The 4,263-nt window shown below is 35.3% G+C and overlaps 1 protein-coding gene across 1 annotated transcript; it reads left to right on the forward strand.

Annotated features, from left to right (window-relative positions):
* LOC109829397 (NAC domain-containing protein 35-like) lies at positions 638-3,482 on the forward strand. Its single transcript, XM_020396520.1, has 3 exons — positions 638-922; positions 1,637-1,905; positions 2,861-3,482. Exons 1-3 carry the CDS (start codon positions 700-702, stop codon positions 3,308-3,310), a joined length of 942 nt encoding a protein of 313 aa, XP_020252109.1. The 5' UTR covers positions 638-699; the 3' UTR covers positions 3,311-3,482.

Consider the following 4,263-nt stretch of genomic DNA (forward strand, 5'->3'; position numbering starts at 1 on the left):
AGAATTTTTCATAGACACCTTTGCAATAACAAATACCCTCTTTAGTATGAAGTGTAACCCGAACTATATATTTATTAGGATTTACATCTCCTAAACTCTACACGAGTACTTTTTGTTATTGTTTGAGTTACACATGAGTCTCAGCTTAACAATAAATTGTTTTTGCTCTCTAGCTATTACATGAAAATAGACTAAATTACCATGTAAACTGAGGTTAAAAGTAACAACGTCTAAGACCAGTGTAAGTACTAATGAAATAATTTATAGGGATGATTGACTAGCTTCATCATCATCGTTCAAAAGATGTATTCGTAATTATTAGAATATAACCCTCAATTCTTATCACAGTTTCGTAACTTTTGGACGGTGACAATGCCCTTTGACAGTATTAACCCAATTAATATTATTTGTTTGATTAAATTTAATGTTCTGATCCTTTCTTATTAAAAACATAGAGGTTGTTAGGAACACGGATAGAGGATTTGAGAGTGGCCAATCACCTTCCAATTACAGGCCACCGCCAAACTGTCCTCCGCTTGATGAGTCCCTTTCACTTCTTTTACTGCTCTCTCTCTCTCTCTCTCTCTCTCTCTCTCTCTCTCTCTCTCTCTCTCTCTCTCTCATATAACTACTCAAATCCTACTTGCTTACAGGCAAGCAGGTATATATACTGAACACTGAAGAGGAGTTTACATTTTTATGGCAATTGCAACTACAATGAGTACTAACAGTGAAGATCGTCGAGATGGCAAGATTGAAGATGGGCATGAGTATGATCTAGTGATGCCTGGGTTCAGATTCCATCCTACTGAAGAGGAGCTCATCGAGTTCTATCTTCGTCGAAAAGTTGAAGGAAAGAGATTCAACGTTGAGCTCATCACTTTCCTTGATCTGTATCGCTACGATCCTTGGGAGCTTCCTGGTTTGTGATATTTCTCTCTTTGATTTTTATTTTCAATTTTATATAGGAAGCAAATGTCTAATTCTTGCTAATTTTTATCCTGTATATTTGATAACGAAATTCTTCTTTTATTTATTGGAAATTAAATTCGCTTCTTTTGGGTTTCTTTGATGCCTTTTCTATCCCAATAACCAAAATCATAGAAACAGTAATTTCCTAAAAGAGGCGTCAAATTGATCCTTGTGATTTATAGTATTTTCTAAGTTTGATTATTACAATTGGAGGTGAACAGATATTGAGCTGTAATCTAACAAAATATCAAAGGACGATAAAGATATTGTTAACATGCATTCAAACTGGTGAATATGAAAGTAGAAATGTTTCCTCCTAATTTTTTCTCCTCCTAATTTGATAATAAATTAATATTTTTGTAGAAATTTTAACTTAAACTTTGTTTCTTTTTGTTTCCCTTATGTTTTCCCCCATTATGGATAATCAAATTACAATAACATGTATTACCTATAACGAGGCATTAAATTGAGAATCCTAATGATTTATGATTATTTTTACATTAACCTTCTAACGACATATATACTTTTATTGTTTTCCTTTCTCATTGTCAATAATCACAAAAAACTTATGAATAATTTTCTTGGCTTCAAATATTACAATCCAGCAATTAGCAATTTTAGTTTTCTAACATAACTTTTTTTCCCCTTCCGATCGATTTTGTAGCATTGGCAACAATAGGAGAGAAAGAATGGTTCTTTTATGTACCTAGAGACCGAAAATATCGGAACGGTGACCGGCCTAACCGGGTGACAACCTCCGGCTACTGGAAGGCAACCGGAGCTGACCGGATGATCCGGTCAGAGAACTCACGGCCTATAGGATTGAAGAAAACCCTAGTTTTCTACTCCGGCAAAGCTCCTAGAGGCATTAGATCGAGTTGGATCATGAATGAGTATCGGCTTCCTCAAAATGAAACCGATCGATATCATAAGGTAATTTTGGATAATTCCATTGTAATTTTTTGTAAAAAAAATAAGTTAAGAGTTTATCTTCTCTCTGAGCTTAATTAGGGTTTGGATAGATGTATATGTTTGCATATTTATGTATAGAAGTTCATGACCATGTCATATAGTGACTACTTATAAATTATAATACTTAACTCTCATCATAATTTCAGAATTTTAATGTAGTGTAAGAGACTTTAATATGACATTAGATCAACCGAAGTTTAAACGATGCATTGAAATGGATTTTAGAAAAAAAGAATATTGATGTAGTGTACATTAGTTCAAGTTTAGGATGTACATACCTATATATAAACCTCAAAACTCATCATAATTTCCTAGTTTTCATGCAGCGTAAGGGGCATTAAATATACATCATATTTCTAATGAGAACAATTACCCACATGAACAGCAGCTAGATCAGTGCATTACTTGGTTGACAAGGTTACGATTGTAAGTTTCCAAAATTAAGCAAACAATTTGCTTTATTCAACAAAATAATGTTCCTCTCACCCACATATATATGGTTGGTTTCTTGCATATGTTGCAGAATCAACCATTTACTAATATGATTACAAATGAATCAAGATCTCATTTCAAGAAAATAAAAAAGACCAAACTGTCTTGAAAAATGACTGTTGGGGTTGCAAATGCTTACAAAATTAAGGAGATATACCGAGCTAATTAATCTAGCTAGGTGCAGTCAGATTAATTCAAAATGATTAACCCTTGAATCATGCATGAGTTTAAGCATATTTAGCCATATATTCATTTGATTATTCTTCCAATGTGGAATAAATCCATCACACGTCGAACCTAGCTACGCATGAACTGAATGGTTCACTCCTGAAAAAAGCAATACTAATTAGAAATAGAGGAAATCATTCAAATATCTCTTCTTCTTCTTCTTGCTGCTTACAACTTGCAACTCCTCTCTCTGCAGGAGATTTCACTTTGCCGAGTCTACAAAAGACCAAGCATCGAAGACCACAGCCACCTCCCTGGCTCTCTCTGTGTAAAGCCATCCTCCTCCAATGTAACACCAACTACATCAGATCAAAAGCACAAATCTCTTGCAGAAGATTCGTCATCACCTGACGTCGATAAAATCCAAGAGCGCTCGATTGTCTACAACACTATGACAGTTAATCCGATGTCAGTGATGGAAGAAGAAGTGGTTCCTCAAATCACTAGATGCAATGCCATTGCTGAGCTCAGTGGGATGGCTGGTTATAATCAGAGTGGTTTCTTGAATGATCAGCCTCAGCCTCAGCCTCAACTTCTTCCTATTAACGTGTTGCCTGATCCTTTTCTGGGGATTTCTGATAAGCTTTGGGATTGGAGTTCACTGCCTGAAGATGGAAGGGATTATGGTGGTAATAGTTCTAAGTGATGAATATGATAAGTGTAGGGACAATCATACACTGATTAAGAATTAGTAGGACCTCCTTCCAATATTGTATTATTATGATGATTATTGTTAGTAGCAAATTTTTATCTTGTCATTTAGCTTACATGTAAAATTAAAGATTGTTGACGAGAAATATATTATAGCTTTTCCCTTCTTTTTTTTAATGGGTGTACTTGGTGATTAATTTACTTGCTATTAGAAAATAAGGGATTAGGTTGGTAGCTGGTAAGTTTATTTTTTTGAGAGGTAAAATTGGGTTTCTCTCTAAAAGTTGGCAAATTAATGATTCTTGATCATTGGCTAGTTTGGTGCATCAAAAACTGTCTATATGCTGGCGCGGATATTGATTATGTTCTAAGACCCAATATATTATCTGCTTATTTAGAATATCTAGTGATTAACATTTTGTGGAGGATATATATGTAGCTGGGAAGTAATCTATTTTTGGAAGTTGAATCGGTCTCTCTCTCTCTCTCTCTCTCTCTCTCTCTCTCTCTCTCTCTCTCTCTCTCTCTCTCTTTCTCTCTATCTTTTTCTCTATAATAACATTTGAACTCGTGTAGACATGCAATAATGGTGCCATAAGTGAGAGGACCTGCAGGGATCACTGGAAGCATGTGATCTTACCTGAGTCAATATCTCTGGGCCGAACCAAGACTGACGCAGTCAATTATGTCTTGTCGTTTGTAGAGCTTTGCACTAAAATATTGGGGGTTGGAGTAGGGTATAAGAGTAGTCACTACCAGTGTACTAGTCTGCTACTTGAATGTTCACCTCCTTGTCCTTGTTCTTCTCATCATTGAACTATGTTTTTGGGGATGCTAGCACTCTCTAGTCTCTACTCATGTCGAGCTTGAACCGTTCAGTATTTACTTGCTTTGGTGTTTTGTAAAAGGAGCATGTTCACTTATGCTGCTTATTGAACTAAGATCCTC

Source organism: Asparagus officinalis, chromosome 2 (genome assembly GCF_001876935.1).
Source record: "Asparagus officinalis chromosome 2, Aspof.V1, whole genome shotgun sequence".
Taxonomy (NCBI): domain Eukaryota; kingdom Viridiplantae; phylum Streptophyta; class Magnoliopsida; order Asparagales; family Asparagaceae; genus Asparagus; species Asparagus officinalis.

Bases quoted from the DNA above. Each gene is read 5' to 3' on its own strand.
- LOC109829397 (XM_020396520.1), top strand. From the start codon at position 700: ATGGCAATTGCAACTACAATGAGTACTAACAGTGAAGATCGTCGAGAT. The intron at 923-1,636 runs GTTTGTGATATT...TCGATTTTGTAG, and splicing joins CGATCCTTGGGAGCTTCCTG to CATTGGCAACAATAGGAGAG. The intron at 1,906-2,860 runs GTAATTTTGGAT...CTCTCTCTGCAG, and splicing joins AAACCGATCGATATCATAAG to GAGATTTCACTTTGCCGAGT.